The 22409-nt window shown below is 43.3% G+C and overlaps 1 protein-coding gene across 5 annotated transcripts in view; it reads right to left on the bottom strand.

The window, feature by feature from the left end:
• The window catches only part of IMPG2 (interphotoreceptor matrix proteoglycan 2), an 85881-nt gene that overhangs the window by 17648 nt on the left and 45824 nt on the right, over positions 1–22409 (bottom strand). For all 5 annotated transcript variants that reach the window (XM_083174263.1, XM_083174262.1, XM_083174260.1 and 2 more), the window contains 8 exons: positions 19951–20009; positions 19825–19845; positions 16975–17228; positions 15229–15314; positions 12613–14388; positions 9504–9723; positions 6388–6598; positions 5716–5904 (listed from right to left, as the gene is read on the bottom strand). In XM_083174263.1, coding sequence (XP_083030389.1) covers positions 5716–5904; positions 6388–6598; positions 9504–9723; positions 12613–14388; positions 15229–15314; positions 16975–17228; positions 19825–19845; positions 19951–20009 — 2816 coding nt within the window. The remainder of the gene's footprint in view (positions 1–5715; positions 5905–6387; positions 6599–9503; positions 9724–12612; positions 14389–15228; positions 15315–16974; positions 17229–19824; positions 19846–19950; positions 20010–22409) is intronic.

The following is a 22409-nucleotide window of genomic DNA, read 5'->3' as shown; positions in this document are numbered from 1 at the left end:
TGGTTCTACATCCTAAACTGCTATATCTATTTAGGACTATCGCTATACTTGTCCTGAGCTACATACTGGCCAAATTTAAGTCTATGTTTATGCATTACATCTGGAAGCGCAAGAAACCCAGACTCGCTAGAAGTAAAATGTCTGAAGTCAGAGGGTGGCTTGTCCTTCCCTGACTTACACTCCTACCAGGTAGCATGATTACTAGCACCCCTAGGAGCCTGGTTTGCTAAGGACAACATCTAATCATGGGTCCTCCTGGAACGAGGGTTATTTTCACCTCTCCCTCTAACTGATATATTTTGGCTACCTGCCTCCAAAAGACCAAAATCCATCTTACAACCCTCTGTGCTACACTCCACTAGACATTCATGGTTGTCATTTGTGTCATTGAATCCCGAGATCTCTCTCTCTTCATTAGAATTTTCCTTGAAAGGGTTAGCGTACTTAATTCCTGACCTATAGTTGGAATTTTGGACTTCTCAGGGAATCACTTCATTGAAATAAATTACCATAGAGTACTAGTTACTTTCGCTAATGAACAGACTCTAGAGGTGCCATCTCTTGGGTATGTTTTATTGGTTGCATGTCAAAAGCTTGCTAGATTTTGTTCCCAGACTAAATGAGAATTAGATTTAGCTTGTACCTTCACAGAAAAGGAATGGCAAGTCGTATTCCATAAGTGCTTCCATGTATCCAAATGCCAATCCCACATTGAACTAATTTAAGCTCAGCCACCGGCAATACCTAACCCCTGCTCTTTTGCACTTTATGTGGCCCTCTTTATCTAATTCCTGCTGGCGACAATGCGGCAATGTGGGAACATTGTTCCACATCTTTTGGACTTGTCCCAAGATAGCTGGACTCTGGGACAGGGTATTTCTAAAATTGTGGAGACTACAGTCTCTCCCCATCAAAAAATAGCCCTGTTTCATTTATTCCCAAATAACATAAATCACAACGACCAGTATGTACTTGGCCATATATTGGCCTCCACCAAATTATTCATAGCACAAACAACCCAGTACCCCCTCGATTTTTATATAGAGGAGGATGTTCAAACACATTACTAGTTTGAAACTGCTGACACAGCACACTCATCCCCATTCATCAGTCACTTAGCGAGGTGGGCTGCCTGGAGTGCTTACAGAGCACTTACCACTATGTGAGCCCCTTGAGTTCACCTGCCACATGATAATACCTTTATGGAAACACAATATTCGACTATCCCACACCTATTGACTTTATGGTAACTCTTGTTATAGATTATTACTATGACTTTGAGGTCCACTCACTGACAACATAAAGATAATTTGCATTCACTTATATCTTGTTACCTCGCTGTACCCAAATACCGCTCTTAATATACAACTGTTATAAGTAATACTATGACTATTTTAAATTGTATAACTACATGCATGTATATATGTGTACCCGTTGTCTACCCCCACCACTTCCTTCGGTATCCCTACCCCATAAAAAAATAATCTTTAAAAAAAGGTCATTTTTGGAGGGGCATTTTTTGCAGATTCATTGCAGACAGCAAGACAGCATGGAATTTGCAAAGACCCTGCACCAGTGCATGTACTGTATTGGTAGAAAGGAAACAATTATTCTCCTTTGAGTCACTATTTTAGGGCTAGCACCAGAGCTACAGTAAACTTGCAGTAGCCCCCCTCTTCTGCTATATACTTAAGGCCCCCATACACTAGCCGATTTTAGTCCGATTTCGGCCAGATCAGTCGGATCTGGCCGAAATCTGACCATAATCGGCTAGTTTTGATGTCCCCTCAGATCCGATGCGCGGCCCCGTGCGCATCGGATCTGCGTCGGGTGGTCGGACCTGCTGCACGTCCGACCACCCGACTTGGGACCTAGTGGGGCGGCGCGGCGGTGGAGGGAGCAGGGGGGGCTGGGGATGCTGCGGGGGACACAGGCGGCATAGAGCCGGGCAGGGGGAGCCGGGAGCTGTCAGTACTGAATAAAAAAAAAAAGCCCATACAATGAATGGGCGGCCTGTGATTGGCTGAGCGCTCTCTCAGCCAGTCAGCAATTGGCTGAGAGAGCGCTCAGCCAATTACAGGCTGCCCATTCATTGTATAGGCTTTTTTTTCTAGCACTGACAGCTCCCGGCTCCCTCTGCCCGGCTCTATGCCGCCTGTGTCCCCCGCAGCGTCCCCAGCCCCCCCTGCTCCCACCAGCAGCCCTGCGCTGTAGCCCCCCCCCCCCCCCCGCACCCCGGGTTTTTTACATGTGATAAATCGAGACGATTTATCACATGTAAAAAATGGCACATCAAGTGTCAATCTAATCAAGCTCCCCCGGGAAGCAGCCGGGGAAGCTCAGGGGGAAGTCGGGGGCGCCCTAGTGTATGGGGGCCTTTAGTGGGTGTCAGGATGTTATAGTAGGCAAGCAGGCTGCTAGCAGGCTAGGGGAGATGCTTGGGGTGTGTAATTCATTACCTTAGGACTATTGCTTGCCCACTGCTAGGCTCCTGTCCTGGGTCAATGGGAAAATTTTCAGTTCTGGGAGGTAATTTTCCTGGTTCACTGGTGCCCAATGCTGTGATTACTTGATGCTTCTCCTCTCTAGGTGGTTCTCTGCTCTTACTGGTATTCCCCCACCCAACATAGCCTAACACTAACAGTTGCCCCGACCATGGTTCTTCCATCACTCCTTTTCTAGATTAGCTCTGCATGTCTCCAGGAAGGAGCACTGACCAGACGGCTCCTCTGGATAACAACTAATCCCCTTTTATTAGCTAGTGGCTCATGTTGATTCCTCAGCCAGCTGCCCAGAGTCTGCTATTTGCCCCCTGCTTTTCATACATTTGCCTTTATTATTTATTTATAAATAATGAATTTACATATGTTTGCATACATCATATATATGTTTTAAAAATTCATTAACATTCAGTTCCAAAGAACACAGTTTTCTTTTAAAGTCATTTTGGGATTTCTAATGGGGCATTTTTAATGATTTACCTGTCTTTATTGGTTTGCAATATTCAGTTTGTGCATAACCATAAACATTTCTCTTGGGGAATGATTTCAAGCAAAGAATGCGCATCTCCACTCTGGGAAAAAGCTACCTTTTTAACACATATCCTTTCCCTTGCCCATACATAAGTTATTGAAACTATCTATAATGTAGCATTTCATATGAGATACAGCTGCAGTTGAAGCCACAGTGCCATTTTAATCAGTAGAAGCTACTTGTGCATTTTGCGAATAAGGCACATTTTAATATAAAACGTCTTAAAAAGGTTGCCTGGTGCTACCTAGTTGTACCCATGGCATGGCACGACTAGAAGGGCAATTAAACATGAAAGGAGGACACATCAGTCCATATACATGGACACATCAGTATAAATTAAATTACCAGTTAAATTACCAAAAATTAATATACAGTACTAGCTAGTTTTTCACCTTGACTAAAGAACATAATGAAGCACTTTGTGGGACTGGGTCACAGCATCTATTGACAGTTGTCCACCTACGACTTTATGAAAATGGCCTACAAGCTCCATAACTTGTGTATTTTTATGCAGCCAAATGTGCAAGAACTGACACACCCACTTTTAGTACCCAAGCACTCTGTAATACCAATAGGCACATCCTTATATATATACCCCCATCAATGGCACTAACCTGTGCCAGGGGCAATTTATCCAATTGACCACAGTCACCTATGCTCATGACTACCTATCAGTGCATGCAGTCACTTGCATTGTCACTCCCATAATACACCCAAAGAATGGGCCGTTTTTGCATGCACTCCTAGCCATCTCCAAATTACTTCCCAGGAACACTTAGCACTTTTCCAACACATTTTTCTGATCATCTGTCCTGATTGCAAAAGCAATGATTTGGCAAGAACATTTGAACAAAAACAAAGATGAGACGACAACTTCCGATGTCCCAAAACCTTTACAAAACTATGACAGAATTTCCCAAAGGTTTTAGGTATATCCATGTTTGGTCACCGGTGACTTAATTAATACCTCATACTAAACCATATCTATCTTTAAAACCTGTACTGTTAGAAACCCCTGAGGACCGCGTTTGGGAACCTCTGAACAATGCAATAAAACTCAAGTGTGCAATTTAGGAACCTAATCAGGAAACAGAATGTACAGTACCAGTCTATTTGTTTTACTTTCAACTTTCAGAAGCTTGTTATTAAATTTTCGGAATAAATGTAGCATTGATTATTGTATCTTTGCAATAAAGAATTTATTTACTTTTGATGATTTGTGTGCTGTCGTATTAAGGGTCAATTTGTCAGCCAATGTGATTAGAAGTTAGAAATCTCCAAAGGTTGGGTGGTGCAGGACAGGCCATGCTAAGCACAGGGCCAGCTGTACCATTAGGCAGCTGCCTAGGGGACCAGAATGTGGGGCGCACCCCTGAGTCTGACTAGCACAAAATTAAGGATGACATTCTTGTTGAACATTATGCAAACAGCCGGTGTTGGACTTCTAAGATGCCACCTCCACGCGTTCACCTAAGGTTCTGGTAAGTTTGTATTGGCGTGTGGGTGGTGGGAGCAGTAAGCTGAAGTTTTACCTAGAGTGCCGAAAAGGTTCTGACCTTGGCTAGGCAACATTCACAGCTCTCCAAGTAATCCTTTAATCACTTTTTCTCAATATCAATATCAATATCAGTAATATGTTTATAAAGTAATTACACATAGATTCTGAGCATTCATTCAATAGTGAATTGAACAGCAGATTGATCTCTCATTGCTTGTTATCGCATTTATGTATATGGCTTGTTCTGTCTCAGTCCATCACCTTCTTGTGGGCATGTCTAATGAAAACTGGGTAGCCAATTAAACTTTGTCTAATGGGTAGTGTCTTTTGTGGTGGCACTACAAGTATTTGACACCTTTACTTACTCCATTAATCACTGTGCACCTGTAGTTAATTAACACTTTGAAAAATAATCCTAACTTACTACCTCAATGTCATTAAACGGAGAAAGTTAGTATGGGCTCTCCAGTTGGGTAAAGTGTATTTTTACTGACAGCAGCTTTCAAAAGTTTAATTCCAATAAGTTTAATCTCCTTATATTTACCATGCAAGCACACACTTAGCAACAGGCAAATGCTAGAAGGACAAATAGCAGGCTAGCCAAGCACAGCAGCTTTCTGGTTCTCTGCTCAGCCACCCTTTTTGCCCACATGCGGCTGATATATAGATAGCAGGGGGTGTGGCATGAGGCCAGGTACTCCTGACTCGTGGAACGCCCCTGTGTACAATGGCCATGCTCTACTTGTCATATGTGCACAATAACATGCCAAGTCTTGTTTATGCCCCCAGTCCATCCCTGCTTACCAATACAATATGAAAACCAAATCCTTCCTTTATATCCACTAAAAATGCCAGCATTGCTCACATTTGTTATATAAATTCAAATAAAAAATGTTGTGTAAATAAAAATTCTATTTCCTATATAAGGTAAACATCACATGTCATAGGGCCAGATGCACTAAGCTTCAAAAGTGATAAATTGGAGAGTGATAAACAGCCAGCCAATCAGCTATCACCTGCCTACCTGCAATTTTCACACCAATTTTGACAAATTCACTTGGCACTCAAAGGTTTAAGATAGCCTTCTACATTACACATGAATAATCCCTTCAAGGGCCAGTCTAAAATGTGCATTTCAGAAATATAGATTCTTAAATAAAATAATAATTCATGTATAGACGTACCCCACAGAATCCTCAGAATCTCCCTTTGAACTTTGATCTCTCAGTGTCCTTGCTAAGAAGAATATGATAGCTGAAGCAACAAGAAGAAATCCAGCTACAGATGCAATAGCAATGCCAACAACTAGGGGTTCTGAGACATACTCCTCACAGTGTTCTCCACGGTACCACCAATTTTCCCCCACCCGACACCTGGAGGAATAGAAAGAAAAATCAGGTGTCTGAACAATAAATACTGTATACCCAGAGGTATATTGCCTACTTAATGATTTCAACATGGTATCTTAAGCAATACCCTGTGAGATGCAACATTCTGTTGAGTCTACCCATATTTTTAATGGGACAATCATATAAAAGGCAAATCCAGGTTAGTATTGCCTTTTAAATTACTGTTCCTTTAACCCATTGAGCGCCAAAGGCAGCATTTTTAAAAGATATTTTGAGGATCTCTCACAGCAATACTGGCACTCAAAGGGCTAATTAATAGGTTTGCTTGCCAATTTTCACACCTATTTTGACAAATTCCCTTGGAACTCAAAGGGTAAATAATACAGGCAAACTCACAGCAAAGAGAATGAATTTTGCAGACTATTACAAAAGTCCTATAGACTATTCACATAATACAAAAAATATACAGATAAACTGATATTTTATTAAGCAGAACTAAGGTGTTACCTGCAAATTGCTCCTTGTCCGGGAATTACATCACATTTGCCATCATTCTGACAGAAGTCTATTTCCAAATCACAGAGGCTCTGACAAGGCATGCCATCCACACTAACGTATCCTGGGTTACAAACGCACTCCCCTTCGCCACTCCACTTGTTTATAAGACACTCTGAAAACTCATTACAAGCTTGGAATTTACATGGGTCAGCTACGTCCCCTGATAACACAAAGAAAAGAAACATACACTATGGATCTCTGTGTTATTTTAAAACATCTGCAAAATACAAACTAAATTTAGTTTACGAAGTGATTCTGCACTAATGACTTTTCTTATTCAATTATAGCCTATGTCATTCACAAGTGGTGCAACTAAGGCAAGATAAGAGAAAGAAGCATCTATATATACAGTAGATCTAGGGTGAGATTTAATAGGATGAGAGATTCAGAAAGTGAGAAATTTGGTAAGAAATCTCCAGTTTTTTTAAAGCGGCAATCATTTACACTGCAAAACCAGTTTGATTTTGAAGTGAAGTGAAGATGGCGCCATGCATCTGAGTCCCCTTGCGGGGCTCGCTTCACTCGCCCATGCTGCGGGCTCGGCGGCGCCGTGAAACTACACAAATACCTTGAAGTGCAAATGATTGTCTTTTAAAAAAAATGTCTCACTTTCTGAATCTCTCATCCTATTAAATCTCTAGTGTCTGTGTGTCTCCGAAACACTGCCATCTGTTGGCAGCGAGTGAAACTATATCTCTCTCTCACAGAGGCAACTAGCCTCCAAAGCTTTTGCTTCAATCTGGCTTATTAGTGTATGTACAAGCATCTTATGTCTCATCCCAGCTATTCCTGCCCTTAATTACTGTATGCTTGTGAAGAGAGACAAAGTATATGTATCAGTAATGATTTACTGTGCAAAGGCCATCATGTCACTATGAACCTTTATATGAGCAAGTCTACATGGAATTTCAGGCCAAGATGCCTGAAATTCAGGTGACTGCAGGGGAGCATTGGTGTGCACCAGCTCATGAGAGTGGTATCAGTGGGAAAGCATTCTTGGCAGTGTAAAGATTACATCTCAATTTGTGCTGTGAGATTATAAATGAGATAAAGAGGTGTAGATGGTACATTTCAGGAGCTGGTAGGCTGATACTGCACATACTGTACCCCCGGTTTCTATAGACTTCATCAGATGCAGCCCATGGATGCCAGCTAGGAAGAACACTTTTTGCTAATTGCAGCCTGGTCTGCAGTCCCATAGGTAGGAACCACATCCCAATGGGAATGCATGTCCCATGTCACAGTATTACCAGCCCAGTCACAGACTGCCAGGGCTCCTGAGAGGGGGGGGGGGGGGGGCAGGTACTAATTACCCAGGCCCAGGCTTGCTAGAGGGGCCCGGTGGGGGTCCTGGTCCGCCCACCAAACACACACACACCTTCTCCCTCCATCCCTCCCAACAGCAACCACTGCACACACCCGGGCAGCAGCAGCTGCATAAGCATATAACAGAAGCTTTGAGCTGGAAGACATTCGGTGTTAGTGTTTAGTACAGTATGTGAGCTCGACAGTTAAAATGTGGACACAAAGGGGTCCAAGGGAGGTCAAACCTGGAATGCCTACTTGATAATAATGGAATTACAGTATTTTACCAGTGTCAGCTCTTTACAACTTTAAACATGATGATAAATCATCAATAAAACTGCTAAAATCTCTTCATAATTTGCTCAAAGATCGGGAACATTTACCTAGATAAGGTAAACCATTGTCACCCTTTTTTATTTATTCTGAGATTTAAACCTGTCCTTAGACAATAAAGCTAAATCCAAATATAGAGGTAGCTGAGCAACTCTTTTTAACTCTTGATCCCCTTTGGCCTTCTCCTTGTCACTATGCAGGAACGTATTACTACCTATCAAGCTTCAACATCTGCACTATGTAAATAAATCAAAAGCTGTAAAGATTGGCTGCCTCTATATGTTACAAAATGGTTCTAAGACATACATACAGTAGCTACTTACAGTCAGACTGAGCATACAGGCTTCACTCTGCAAACTTTACCATTGCCAATTGTAGTCTGTGTGGATACTAAACTTTGATCTTTTCATGTGTCTACCTTTTGACCGGGATGCAGTCAAAATCCCGACGGTCAAAATCCTGAAAGGGTCAAAATCCCGAATGGGTCATAATACCGACAAGGACAAAATCCCGACAAGGACAAAATCCAGACATTTAAAATCCCGACAAGGACAAAATCCCGACATTTAAAATCACGACAGGGTCAAAATACCGACATATAGAATGTACAGGTGAAACAGTCAAAATGACTTTCCGTCGACAGGTCGCAAGGTCGACATGGTTTTTTTCACTGTATATTGACCCGACATGTGCCGACAGGCGGTATTTCATGCCATACATCCACTAGGGCATGGTGGGAGAATAAAATAGTGTGCCGAGCGCAGTGAGGCACCGTGCCCGAAGCATTGCGAGCGAATGCGAGGGGCTGCAGTTCACTTCCAACTGTGTCCATGTCGACTGTGTCGACATTCGGGGAAAAAAACAGTGAAAAAACCCATGTCAACCTCGCAACCTGTCGACGGAAAGTCATGTTGACTGTTTCACCTGTACATTATATATGTCGGTATTTTGACCCTTTCGGGATTTTAAATGTCGGGATTTTGTCCTTGTTGGGATTTTAATGTCGGGATTTTGTCTTTGTCGGGATTTTGTCCTTGTCGTTATTATGACCCATTCAGAATTTTGACCCTGTCGGGATTTTAACCGTAGGGATTTCATACCGAATCCCTTTTGACCATATGGACCTTTTGACCATGTTCCAATATATAAGTACGTCTGCCTGCGTATACGGGTGATTGACCAACCAATCCGTTATGCTGGCTGCAGGAACCGGCATCAATGACATGACAAATGGGAGGCAAACTTAAAAGATCACCCAGTTGAGATGTATGGTCACGCATAAACAATAAGTGTGTTGCTTACTAAAATTGGTTGCTGGCTTTTCAGTCAACGGTGCCATCATCAAAGTGTGTACCAAGCCTAAATGTTTACAAAGAATAACTACTATTTAACAGTTTAGATTGATAATGAAAAGGACAGATCTTTACCTGATTCAACATCCAAGGAGTATTTGTCAATTGCCAAGTTCATAGTTTGGTATGCGGTGTTGCAGAAGTCTTCAAGAATTATATATACAGCATTTGTTACATTACGTGGTACAGGCTTTGCAAACTTCATTCTACTATTAATAATGATGCTGCCATTCCTGAAATTCAATATTTCAAGGTTTTGAAATCCAGTTAAATTGGACTGCAGATAAGGAACCAGCTGAAACAAACAAATTAGTAAAAGTAATCTGTACAAGATGCTGTACACACGTTTAGTTCATTTTTAAAGGGGAGTCTTACCATGGGTCAGGGAACAAAATAAATGGAAAAGTGTGATTTAAAACAAATGGAGAAAGATTACAGTTATACAGGATGACAACTGATTTTTAATCCGGATACACCAAGTGCCGGGGGGAGGGGGGGAGGGGGGGAGTAGGATTCAGTGGGATGCATTCTGTGGGAGAGGTTAGAGGGCCAGCTGCAGGGTTTAGGGTGGCGGTGGGGAGGAAGTCACACTTTTGTGGGAGTCATACTGCAGGAGGGAGATGAGTGACAGGGCGAGGCACGTGGTGGGGGTAGTCGGGGGGGGGATGCATTCCAAAGGGACTGCTATCAATACAACAGATATTCCAGCAAAAAGTGATAATCCGGCACAGTAGCGGAACCGAGGGTGCAGGATTATCGGAGGTGTACCTGTAGAATATTCGGTACTCTTTACCTAGAACGGCGCCCACGATTTTGATCTTAGGCATCGCAAGGTAAAAAATCGCGTCAGGCGCATCGCATGCGACCAAAAAATCGCATGCGATGCGACCGACGCGATTACCGCGATTTTACATAGGGAACAATGTTAAATGGCCCACAGACCACAAATAGCCACCCTGAAGTGTGAAATGGCCCCCCCAATTGTTAACGCCACCACACGATCAACGTTAACCCGAAGCGTGGCGAGCGCAGCGAGCCCGCGAGGGGCGGCGGTACGCGTCCTCTGACCTTTTCATACCCCCACTATCCACGTCGGCGTGGAGTTGAGAATAGAAAGTGTGGCGAGCGCAGCGAGCCACTGAGTCCGAAGCGTGGCGAGCGCAGCGAGCGCACGCACATACCTGTGAAGTCCGCGAGGGGACGCGGATACCTGTGAAGGTATCCGGACGCGGATACCTGTGAAGGTATCCGCGTCCGCTCGCCACACTTCTGGCTCGGTGGTTCGCTGCGCTCGCCACACTTTCTATTCTCAACTCCAAGCCGACGTGGATAGTGGGGGTATGAAAAGGTCGGAGGACGCGTACCGCCGCCCCTCGCGGGCTCGCTGCGCTCGCCACGCTTCGGGTTCGCGTTGATCGTGGGGTGGCGTTAACAATTGGGGGGGCCATTTCACACTTCAGGGTGGCTATTTGGGGACTGTGGCCCATTTAACATTTTTCCCTATGTAAAATCGGGTCAATTGGGCCATTTAACATTGTTTCCTATGTAAAATCGCGGTAATCGCGTCGGTCGCATTGCATGCGATTTTTTGGTCGCATGCGATGCGACCGACGCAATTTACATTTTAACATGCATTTCTATGTAAAATCGCGGGCATCGCATCGGTCGCATCGCATGCCATTATAATGGCATGCGATGTACATGCGATGCCCGCGATGGGCGCCGTTCTAGGTAAAGAGTACCGAATATTCTTATTAATTATTAGGACTGTAATAATTATAATTTCGTACTGCCTTTTATGTATCACTACAATAATAAATTAAATAATGCCTGAATGTTAGAAATAGGACACTTACTTCCAATACTGTGCATGCCTGGTCTGCTAATTGCACACATGCGAGCAATCATTGCAGGGGAGGGATCCATAGGAACCATGTCCAGGTAACTTTTGCATTTTGTAGGCCATATGCTACAGTAGCTAACGCATTCTGAATATGAAGTTAGCTACTTGAGCCAAGCTTGCTATTTTAGCGGCTAGCCTAGAAACCTATGGGGGATGCTTTTGCAATAAAAAAATAGGGCATTGTTGTGGTTTCCAGTGCAAACATCCACACAACCGTACTATTTGCAGGTAGCCCCTGAAAATGGGCATTTTTGTGGTTTATCACTCAAACATTGTTTGAGAAATATGCCCCTATATATATTTATGGATGTCATGGATGTCATATATAAAGCAGTGAAGGAATCATTTAATTTACCAAAACTTTAGTCATGACACTATAGGAAAGATACTGTGATAGAACTGAGTATTCATTATTCTGCAGACTTCTTACAACAGTTAGGGAGAGTTTAGAAATACTCCTCAGATGCACTATGCAAATCAGCAAGGTAAATGTATTGTATATTAGTATTTACATGGAAGATCGTTGAGCCGATGCTTCACCACCTGGGTATTCAGGGAATAGTTAATGTATGCCTATCGCACTTAATTATAGTTTCGATCATTAGGCGGCTGATACATGTAATGTAATAAAAGTTTAAGAACTTAATGGCCGATATTCAATTGGTCACGAAGAAACCAACTTTTTTCTCGATTTTTCCCAGTTGTTCTTTGATATTTTTTTTCAGGCTATTAAAAAAATATATAACTTTTTCGCCCAAAAACCACACAGGTTCAATGAAGCCTGTGCCGTGACCCAAAAAGTGCATATTGGGGATTTTGTTTGCTGCCTGAGGCAGGTGAAAAAGATCTATGATAAGCAGCGGTGACTGCTCCAGTCAGTGCCCCACTCGTGCTACAGGAAATTAGCAGAGATATCAAAGAGGGCGTCTGTGAGCTGGCACTCTGCCCCATGACCCACATCCATACCACTTCTCCATGCCTCGGGTGCCCTGGCTAGATCGGGGTCATGTGAGTGGGAGCTACTGGGGGAGCTGAGGCAGGTGACACAGTGAAAACCAAATAAGCTGAAGCACATGCAGGCTGATAAGGGTTTCATGAATAGCCTCTGGTGATACAATTAACTGCAATCAATATTCACGGGTAATTGAATACCCCCCATTGACAGTTAGATGTATACCTACAGACACTGGTTACATCTGCTAAAATATATTAAATTATATCAATGTTATTCTGCCAATAAACCCAAATTTAATCATTTAACATTTCACAGTTAAAACTTACCAGTTCAAGAAACCTTTGTTCCAAAGATTTATACTCAGGAGAGTTTTTATTAAAGAGATCCTCAGAGAATATCATATTAGTGACACGCAGGCTGAAAAATACCACAAGTGCCCGTGCTTGCGCTGATGCATTGACGTTGCTCCCATGAGTAGAAAAGAGGACACCAGACAAATCTGTAGAGTCAATGTTTTTTCCTATTAAACTTCTCTCTTCTGGACTTAAATCAGGATGAAAATATACCGTGCTCATATGATCTAACTCCAGAGATATATCTTGAACACCAATAGTATCTACTTCCTCTTGTGTCAACAAAGTTGTCGGGCCTACGAAAGTTTGACTGGATTGTGACTCATACTGCCCTGAGTCTGTAATGGCAGCCTCCTTCGGTATCATAGGAATAATATTGGGCATGTTGCTTTCACTTCCAGATTCACTGTCACTGAGTGAATGGGTCTTCTTAGTATCCAGGCTTGGGAGAGTATTTAACAATTCCTCATGTGAAATAATATTTTTTTCAGAACTAGTTATAAATTGATTATCATGTCCACTAGTTGTTGGATCTGGTGTGAGATCATTTACAGGAACATTTGGTTTTAGTGGTTCTATTTCATTAGAAGTGAAACTTTCTGTTATATCTGTATCATAGTCCAAAACCAGGCTTGCCTGGGATGGTGGTTCTGGTGTTTGTACAGGCCAGGAAGTATCCTCAGTATTTGAAGGTGAATATTCCTCTGTAGTATAAAGTAAACTATCTGGATCAGGGAAAAAGTCTACATCTTGGTCAGATGATTCTGTTGTTTGCACAGACAGGTCAACATTCCAGGATCCTGAAGTCAACAACATAACTGGAGCCTCAGTTGAGGCCTCATGAAGGATAGGTTGTATTGTAGCAATAGGGTTATGAGTTAGTTCAACATTTTCTGTATCCTGATTTGTACCAAGGCTCATTTCATTGTTGACCAAGCTAATATCATTTGCAATTGATTTATCAGTAAAATGTCCTTCAAGTAATTCCTCATAGTTCCTTGTTGTCTCTGTTAAATCTATGTCTATTGTTTGTCTTTTTACTGAAGAAATATATTCCCCTGTTGTTTCAGTCCAAGACCATGTAACAGCTTTGTATTCATCAGTCATATGACCGAATCCTGAACCTGACCCCTCATCCAGAGGAACAATACTTTCCGTGTTTTTAGAAGTTGGTAGTAAATGGTCTTCTACAAGTATTTCAGCTGTTTCCATGCTGTTTTTAGAAGTGACTTCTGGTACAGTATCACTAGCTCCATTAAAGCTTTCACTCTTATTTAATAAGATTGTGAATGAAGATTGACTTAAAGCAGGCTCTTCAGCAGCTATTGCCGATGTCACAATGTCAGAATTGTCTGCTGCAGCTGATGGAATTGTTGCACTTGGTTGCAGAATGGTGTTAATTACTTGGCTCTCATAAGTTGGTTGATTGATCTGTAATATATCATTTCCTGATGCTTCTTGATTTTCTAGATCCGTGATAGAATCAATAACTGCCAATGTTTTAGAGTCCAGTGAACTGAAGAATGTGGTTTGCTGGAATGTCAAGTAATCTGAAGGTGTAGTAAAGATGTATTCTGGAACTGGAGTAACATGAAGGTTAAAATCATTGTCTTCTGTGACAACAGGGCTTTCGGCCCCCAGAGCAAGTTGACTTCTTGATGTTAGCTCTTCACTTGATTCTTTATATGCATAAGTGTTCATTATAGTTGAATAATCAGTTGGCAGCCATTCAGCTTGTAGTGCATTATTCTAAAAACACATACATGACATACAGGATATTAGAACACAACAAACATGAAAAACAAAATAGAAAAACGTATGGAGTCATACATGGCTAATCAGTCCTGTGGTATGATTTTATAAATTAATATGCTGAAATATGTACATTGATTTTCTAATTCTGTTGCCTGTTTTTTCCATATTTCTGAGATGTACTCAGCCATGAAAAAGTTTATAGCTATTAAGTACATGCCAATCAGCTCTTAACTGCAATGCTATAGGCTGAGTTTGAAAAATGGTAGGAACTGATTGACTGCTACTTTTTCTCTCTACTTTATCCCTCTCCAAGGATTAGTACATCCACCCCTGAGTGTTAAGCCATCCATTTCTACCTTGACTAATTACTAAACATTCTTTGAGTTGGGAAGTTTTGCAATTTATTATTACTATACTTTTTGTTTAGAATTAACATTTTATTTTTGTATGTTGTTACATACCTCCCAACCTTTCTAATTATCAAGGGGGTGGGAATAAGGGATGGTGGGCATGGGTAAAAGTATAGAGGTGTGGCCTAGCGCAGTGACCCCCATTCTTAACATTTACAGGGGCGTACCCAGCACTCTCCTAGCGACTGGGTAGCCCCTGGTCCCCTCCTTACACTCCTTCCATCCTTGCACTGAAGATATGTCATGCCCTCTTCAGTGATCACCGACTTCTCTGCTCTGCTCAGTGGTGATCTCGGGCTCCACCCAACTGCCCTCGCCCGCAGGACATTGTCAGCCACGGGAGGGACAGCGAGACAGTCTCCAAATTGGGACAGTTGGGAGGTATGTTGTTATCTTAAAATGTTCAAATTTATGGCATACTTACAACATCAGCTGTGGATGGAATAGGAAATGCTGGTTTCTCAGTTACTAAGGTCCATTCATTGTAAATATGGGATGGAACATTTTTTACTAAAAAAGACAAAAAAAATCATATGACTAGGTACTTTATTGTTCACATATTTTTAAGCTGTTTGGTTGAAGAATTTAAATGACTGTTGACACCAACATGTATGGAGGAAAATAAATGACAACAGCATTACAAGCACTCCTACCACAACCCACCTCCCTCATACTTTACCAACCACATCAGAATCACTTTATTGGCAAGTATATCAGTGCACACAAAACACAATACATGAGGAATTTGTTTCCGATAACCACTGCTATATAATAATATAGCATACATAACAGACTAATACCAAACAGGGCCGATAAACGTGGGGATGGGCATTCTGGTTGCTAGGTACATGTGTCAATTTTTAGTTGCAGATCGGGTGGGATGACCGTCCCACCCTTGCTTGGGGAAAAAAACTGTTCCTGTGTCTGGCTGTCCTCGCCAGTCGAGAGCCGAACCATGGCCCTTATTCAGATCTGATCCGAGCACCAGCGATAGAGACTGGGACGCGCGTGCGTCTCACACGCACGTGCATCCCAGTATCACGGCGGCTGGGCAGCGTCTCCCTGCCCATCTCTACTTCAGGGAGATGCTGCCCAGTTCGGGGGGGGAGGGGGTCGGTGAAGCAAGGGGGACCAGCGGGGTAGGCGGGGGAGGCGGCAGGGACCAGCGGCAGGGACCGGCAACAGGCTCCGTTTTCAAAGGGGCGCGTGAGCGTTTCGTGCGTGCGCGCCCCTGGCGGAAGCCAGCCCCTGCTAAAGAATGAGGCGCTTTATTATTTATATATATTTTTTTTTACAAAATCTATGCCTAGCTAATGTGCAGTAGTAGATTGATCAATTGTTATTAAATGGGGCCGCTATATATATATATATATATATATATATATATATATATATATATATATATATATATGGATAGATAGATAGAGAGATAGATAGTTAGTTAGTAGGGTCTGGCACTCAGACCAATGTGAATATAGGGTTGCTTTATTTACCCAGTGCCCTCCCAAGAGAGAGTAAATATGCAGACTATCAAGCGGCACTCATAGGATTTGTAGATAAAGAATACACTCAAGCAAGTTCTATGTTTCGGTTTATTTTAAAACTGCCATCAGGAATGAGGACGGTTTAAAACTTGCTTGAGTGTATTCTTCAGCGACCAATCTGTAAGAGGAAAGGTTAAGCACTATTGGTGTGTTAGAGGGAGGGGGGGGGGGGGGTAGGAGCATACATGCATGAAAGGTAGGTGGCTGGGGTACATATGTGCAAAGGAGAGTTGATTAGGTAAATATGAATGAGAGGCAGATGGTGTGGGTATATATATGTGTGAGTGTGGTAGAGCTGCCATGAGATTGTATATGTACAGTATGTTGAGGTGGCTGAGGCAGGGCTAGGGTATAATATAATTTAAATGATAGTTATAATAACATTCACCCACCAGCCCAAACTTTAACAATGTAGCTCCACCCACATTATCCACAGCTCAGGCCCCACCAGGAGTGGACCTTGCCTATTTTGTAATTTCCTGGCCCAACATTTTCTGATGGCAGTGCTTCTATTATAAATCATTGCATAAACATTGATGTTATGATAATAATAAACATTGCCTTTTTTATTACGAACCACATTTCTACTGTTATTACTTTAGCAAACAATACAAATAAATACTTACCATTATATAGCTGTAGAGAGTCTGTGTTGAAATCCAATGTTTTTTCACCAATTAATATTTGCTTCTTTAGATCATCAACTAGGTAATTTCTAAAGCTACTGACTGTATAAACTGCTGTCGGATTATCTTCAATATCATTTATGGAGGTATCTTCAATTTTATTGGAATGGAGATTCATGAGGTCCAAAGTGGCGTTGGTAATGGCATCCGCATCCCCATCAAATATTGCAGCAAATTGTACTTCCAGAACTGCTCTACAGTAAGCAATTACACACACAAACATTTTACAAAAACAATATAAAAAAAGTTATGGAAAAGAACATAGTTGTGATATGTCAGAGAAGAATGCAGTAGTTGATGTCTAATGGAAGAGACTATAACACATTTGGAACTCAAGAAAGCATGCAGGATTATTTACTAATTAAACAATGTAATCACTATATTAAGCTCCGTGTGAATAAGTGGCACATACTGTAGATGTTTTCCATACCCTAAGATGGATTCAAAGATGAAGCTTGAGGAATACAAGTATATATGTAAATGTATAAAAGGTTGCAGTAAATCGCAGCAACCAATTAGATTTTTCCATTTTTCTGTTAAGCCAAACTCTGCCAGTGCAGTCTAGGTTTTTAGGATATCCATGCTTGAGTCCAGATGATTCAATTAGATTGACTAATTAAGTCCCACATGCTCAAGCATGAATAGCCTTAATACCTGGGGTACAATCAGAGGCAGGGACGTGCAGTCAGGGGAGGCAGGGGAGGCAGTGCCTCCCCTGTCATAAATGATAAAAAAAAATTATAAAAATATTTAAAGCACATACACTGTGTTTATAAATATCTTATTATTATTTTTTATTATTTATGAGGTGAGGTACGACACTGTCTGTGTCTAGGAGGCAGCGGGAGCTGTGCCTCCCGCTGACAATTGAAAAATGTCAGCAGCGGGGGCAGGGTTAAGCTGCAGAGTGAAATGAGGCTGAAAAGCCCATTAAAAAGTCATGAAAAGGCGGCATCTACACATCTGCCTCATTGACAGGGACGAACGCCCCTGTCACTGAGGCAGATGTGATAGGACAGTGGATCAGGCTGTCACACACTGACAGCCTGTATCCGCTGTCATGCTAAGCTGTGGTGGCTGCGCGGTCTCCTGAGACCCCACCAACAGGCATGGCTCCCCTTCCACCCCACTCCGCCAGTGGAACCCCTGCATCGGACGACTCATCACCCTCCTCCTCCTCCTGCTGCCGCGGCCCTGCTGGGTGGCCCGGCTCCCCAGCCTCCACCCGCCGTGGCTGGCGCCCCAGCTTAGGCATGTCAGGGCGGCCAGGCTCACCTTCTTCTCCTGCTGCCGCGTGGCCTGGCCTCTTTCCCTCCTCCTGCCTCTGCTGGAGCACCGGCATGAAGGGGTGCGCGGAGCCAGGCTGATAGCTCCCGTTATTATCTGGCCACCGGCACACACTGTGCTACACGCGATCTCTCAGCCCTCACCCATCTCCTGTCCGGTTCCTGTTCTGTGTCTGATTCTGTCTCACTGCTGACCAGGGACGTGCTGTGCTGCTTAGGTAAGCAGTATCTGTGAAAAAGGGTGCTGTATGTGTGGCAATTGTGGAGGGTGGGGGCTGTGTATATGTTAAGTGACAGAGATGTGTGTTTGTGTAAAGTAATAGAGGAGTGTGTATGTGTAAAGTAATAGAGGTGTGTGTATGTGTAAAGTAATAGAGGTGTGTACTGTATCTATGTGTTTCTGTAAAATAAGTGTTTTTAAATGAAAGAAGTATACAGTATGGGTCAAATGTACTAGCCTCTGCGTTCAGTAGTTGTGCAGAATGCCGGCTGAACTCGAGGTTCTTTTAAAGAGGTATACATTTACAAGGCAAACCCATCCCTTGTAAATGATTGCCCTCTTAAAAAAACCTCGGAGTTCAGCCGGCATCCTGCACAACTACTGAACGGAGAGGCTAGTACATTTGGCCACAAGTGTTTTTTTTTTTAAGTAGAAGAGGTATTTGGGCAGATCAATGGGCAGACCCCGTGACGGCTTGGTGGAGTCAGCGACGAGGGGGTCTGTGGCTTCTGTGCTGTCAGGCAGGAGCTGCTCTGCCGGTCTCTCTGCTGCTTATGCAGATGGCAGCTCCCACACGTGCCTGTCAGCGCAGAAGCAACCCGGGCCCAGCCCTCTCCACAGACCCCCTCGTCGCTGACTCCACCAAGCCATTGCCTCACCAACCACTAACCTCACCGCACGTCACTGATCAGAGGCGTAACTCTGGAAGGCAATATAGTCATCTGCCGCCTGACTCCTGCTCCCAAGGGGGCACCTCTCCTCCACTGCAAGTTTGAATCAATTAATTAAAAGCCATTGATATCGCTTTTGTAAGTGTCACACCCTGTATTAGAACCAATTACCTGTTTCACTAGAAGAAGACACCTTACTGATAGAGCTATTTGCTCATGCATAGGAAGCATGTACATTCTAGCTTCCTAATACATAGCTCTGCCTAATAGTAATGGTGTAGAACTAAAAAATTATACATAGTCAGAATCTGCATACTTAAAATGTAATCAGTAAGGTGTCTGTCTCCAGTGAGTCAGGGCACAGGTTCTAATCCTGGGTATGACTGTTTGGCAATATATTTGTTTTAAATAAATGCGGTGCAATTTAACAAAGTTTCTAGAAATATTTTCTGGATTGTTCTATATATATGTTTTAGATTATCTTGCCTCCGGGCAACCGGGATGAACTGACGCCACTTACTACAATGGCTGAGTTTGGGAACCTCTGTGTTATACTATGAAAGTAATTATCTTATTAGTTGTCAATTACATGAATATAGCTTTTTAACTATACCTTCCATCCAGTGATGCGGGACTGTAATAAAAAGAAAAGTCTCATTAGATATTTTGCTATTATACACATTTTCATGGTTCCCCATGCTAAAGATATACAATAACTATATGTCTGAGTAAGCCTTACCTGATCTTTTGGACTATGAGTCCCTTGTAACCAGGCAAAGTATGAAATATACTTTCCATCTGTACAATTAAAGAAATAATGCACTATTTTATTTACTAAAACCAATTACAGGAATTACAGTGATGGATTTGCAATACAATTACAAAAAAAATAATACAATACAATAGATATAGATCAGTGGTTCTCGATCCCCGAGGACCCTCAACAGTTCATGTGGTACTTGTGTAATAGCACGGCGCACGGCTATGCTAAGTTTTCAGCGTAGGCTAAGCTACGCTGTCAGCGTAGCCCAACGGCTGCCTAGCATAGTTAGCGCAGTGACTCCGTGGCAGGCCAATGGCTGCCTAGCGTAGTTAGCGTACTTAGCTTAGTGACTCCACGGCAGCCCGGCTCTGTCCCCGGCATCCATAGCAAGCCTAGTGAGCACCTCTCACACAGCACCGGTAGCCACCAGATTGCCTGCGCTGGCAGACGCCGGTGGAGAGGGGATCGTGCAGGCGCCGGTGGAGAGGCGCTCCAGCTGTCTGAGATGCAGGTGCTTCTCAGAAGCTCCTGCATCTCAGTAATTATCGCGACAGGGTACGGCAATTCTGCCCATGTCCGCTTCAGGGTGACGCGGTTAGGGGGTCCGGTAGCACGTGTGTCTCCTGCACAAAGGGGGTTATGCGGACGCAAGTGCGTCTGATATACAATAAAGGAGGCATTTACCAGTGCTCCATGTTACATACTGGCAAATGCCTCCATTTGAAACCCACACTATCCACGCAAGCCCAAAGGGGACGCCAGCCAAGGGTACATGGAATACATGTAAAGTAATCCGCCTCCCCACGCGGCGCACGCTGCGCTCACCACGCTTTGGGTGCGGTGGCTTGCTGCGCTCGACACACTTTATAAAATCAACGTGGATAGTGGGGTATGAAAAGGTCAGGAGGATACGTAACGCGGCCCCTCGCGGGGCTCGACACGCTTCGGGCTGGCGTGGATAGTGGGGGTGTTACAGGAACACATTCACACCTGCCATATCATATATCTGAGACATTAATGATGACATGTGTTAACTGGTAACTGGATTTTAGTTAATAATAAGAAGAAGAAAGCAATTTCACAGAGTACAATAATATCAAAATTATCAAGAAGAAAGAAAAAAATGAATGAACAGTTATTCTTCTGATTCTGCATTGACAGAAACTGTAGCAGAAGTGGATGCAGTTGTGTCTGTATCTGTGTCGTCTGCTTTGTCAGCCTGTGGGAGCAGAGTTAAGGCATAAAGTAAATGCTGTACCAACAGTCTTTCGCCAAATGAATTCCTGTATAGTCCAGATTCTGGCGCGCATTGCCCCTTTGACGTTTGTTACACCATTTACACGATCCCCAAAGGCGTTCAATGTTTTGGGTGTGAACCCCAGTGTCTGGTTCAACAAAATTATAGTGGTGGTTCACCCATGCATGGTGGTACCCAGCCTGCTCCAGCTGTTCGGTGTTATATGCATGCCAGCAATTTGAATATATAGTTGTCCCGGGTTCTATATATTTGTTGATGGCGGCCATCGGGGTGCTGGAGTCACGTCTTTCCACAGGCATTATGAAACAGTCACCGGTGTCTCTGGAAATGCCTCCAAACAGCCACTGTTGAGGTAGCACTCGTCCGACATGACTTTTCCTCTGTACAAATAGACTCTCAACCACCTCCACTATTTTTCCCGGACCGCCAATCCGGCATTGGGGCTGCGACATTAAGTCCACGGTGCAGGCCTCCCACATAATGGCATTGTACAGCACGGTGGTTTTATTCAACAAATTTAGTTGTCGCTCACAAAAAGATATGCTTGTGAGCTCCTCCGCCCATGAATAAATAAAACAGATGAGGGTAAGAAATGGTATACGACACCCCAGGAACCAATGTGCCGCACGGAGACTGACCTTCTTTCGGCAGGTTTTAATGTGGCAGCGCCACATGCACTCCTTCATACTCAAGCGCATGGGGTGTCCAGTAACACCAATATGTGTCAGAGGCAGCAAATGGTGCTGCTGAAAAAAAGCCACCGACCCCTCCTCTGTCTGCGGCAGGTTAAACATGCTGAGAGGTTCTTCAGCCATTCCTAATTAACAGCGTCAGAAATAATGCAGTGACTTCACCTCTGACTGACTAGGGTAACTGCGTCATGCTGACTGACTACGCTGGCCGCGGGAACATTACGCTGATTCTGACAGGGACGCTGACTACGCTGGCCGTGGAAACACTATGCTACTTCTGACTGACTATGCTGAAACACTATGCTGATTCTGACAGGGACGCTACACTAACTACATAACAGGCGCCGTGCTATTACACAAGTATCATTCACGTTTTCCAGGTCACCGATCAGGTGCACAGGTGTACTCATTACTCAATGACACATTATAAAAGATCCACCGGTGGAGCTAATTATTTCACTTGCGGTTCTGTGTAGACCTGGAAA

This window comes from Crinia signifera, chromosome 2 (genome assembly GCF_055691185.1).
Source record: "Crinia signifera chromosome 2, ASM5569118v1, whole genome shotgun sequence".
Taxonomy (NCBI): domain Eukaryota; kingdom Metazoa; phylum Chordata; class Amphibia; order Anura; family Myobatrachidae; genus Crinia; species Crinia signifera.
Note: the sequence above shows the minus strand (reverse complement) of the source record. Positions and strands in the feature narration are given on the sequence as shown.